General features: G+C 55.9%; 1 protein-coding gene across 1 annotated transcript in view; it reads right to left on the bottom strand.

Moving 5' to 3' along the window:
• Positions 1-445: 445 nt before the first annotated feature.
• Positions 446-879, bottom strand: part of GDF9 (growth differentiation factor 9) — a 2,520-nt gene continuing 2,086 nt past the window's right edge. The window contains exon 3 of the mRNA XM_010001221.1: positions 446-879. Within this exon, the coding sequence (XP_009999523.1) occupies positions 446-879 (434 nt within the window).

Raw genomic sequence — 879 nt, 5'->3', positions numbered from 1 at the left:
AGAGAGACTGAGAAAGTATTTTCAACACTCAGGACTTTCCTCTCTGCCCAGACACTGGGTAGAGACATCACACAAACAGGTTCTTTATCTAGAGGATAAAGCAGGCACTGAATATAAGTGGCATGTGCATGATAGGCATTTATTTCTCTTTTTAGATCTGTTAATGGCTTAAAATAGACACCTGGTAGTTGAAACCTTTTCCACATCTGAAATGCAAAAGTATTCCAATAAAAAGAGACTCTTTACACTTAATGTCACGTTCCAGAAAGGCGCAGTGAATACAAAAAGAGGAGCTGTGAGGAACACACCTTGTGCCAACTCCACGCTGCACCCCGACGGGTTTCACGGAGCCCCCAGAGCCACACGGAGGCCCTGGGGCTGACGAGGGGGCCTTTGAGAAGGCCAAAAACCCCCCTGACCCAGAGCAAAGCCCGCGGGGCTGGCGCTAGCGGCAGGTGCACTTGGTGGCGATCATGTCCTCGTACTCCTTGTAGGCGATGGAGCCGTCGGGCTCGATGGTGAGGACGCTGAGCGGGCTGTACTCGGCGGGGACGCAGGAGGGCTTCCCCACAGAGGGGTCCAGCTTCTCGTAGATGATGTTCTGGACCATGGTGTGCACCGGGGAGCCGTAGCGCTGCCCCAGCGCCCGCGGGCAGTCGCCCTGGCAGTACTGGGGGCTGTAGCGGTGCGGCGCGATGATCCAGCGGTCCCAGCGCAGCTGGCTGAAGCTGAGGCGGAAGCTGTGGAGCTCGCACTCGTTCTGGGGGTACAGGAACCGCTTGAAGTACTCGCTCAGGTTAGAAGGGGGAGTTGCCGGTGCTTCCTTCAGGTTCTCATCTCTTCGACGTCGAGAGGCCCTTTTACCCTGTGAGTGCTCTT

This window comes from Chaetura pelagica, unplaced genomic scaffold, assembly GCF_000747805.2.
Source record: "Chaetura pelagica isolate M959 unplaced genomic scaffold, ChaPel_1.0 scaffold177, whole genome shotgun sequence".
Classification (NCBI taxonomy): domain Eukaryota; kingdom Metazoa; phylum Chordata; class Aves; order Apodiformes; family Apodidae; genus Chaetura; species Chaetura pelagica.
The sequence above is the reverse complement of the archived record's forward strand: the minus strand, read 5'-3'. Positions and strand labels throughout refer to the sequence as shown.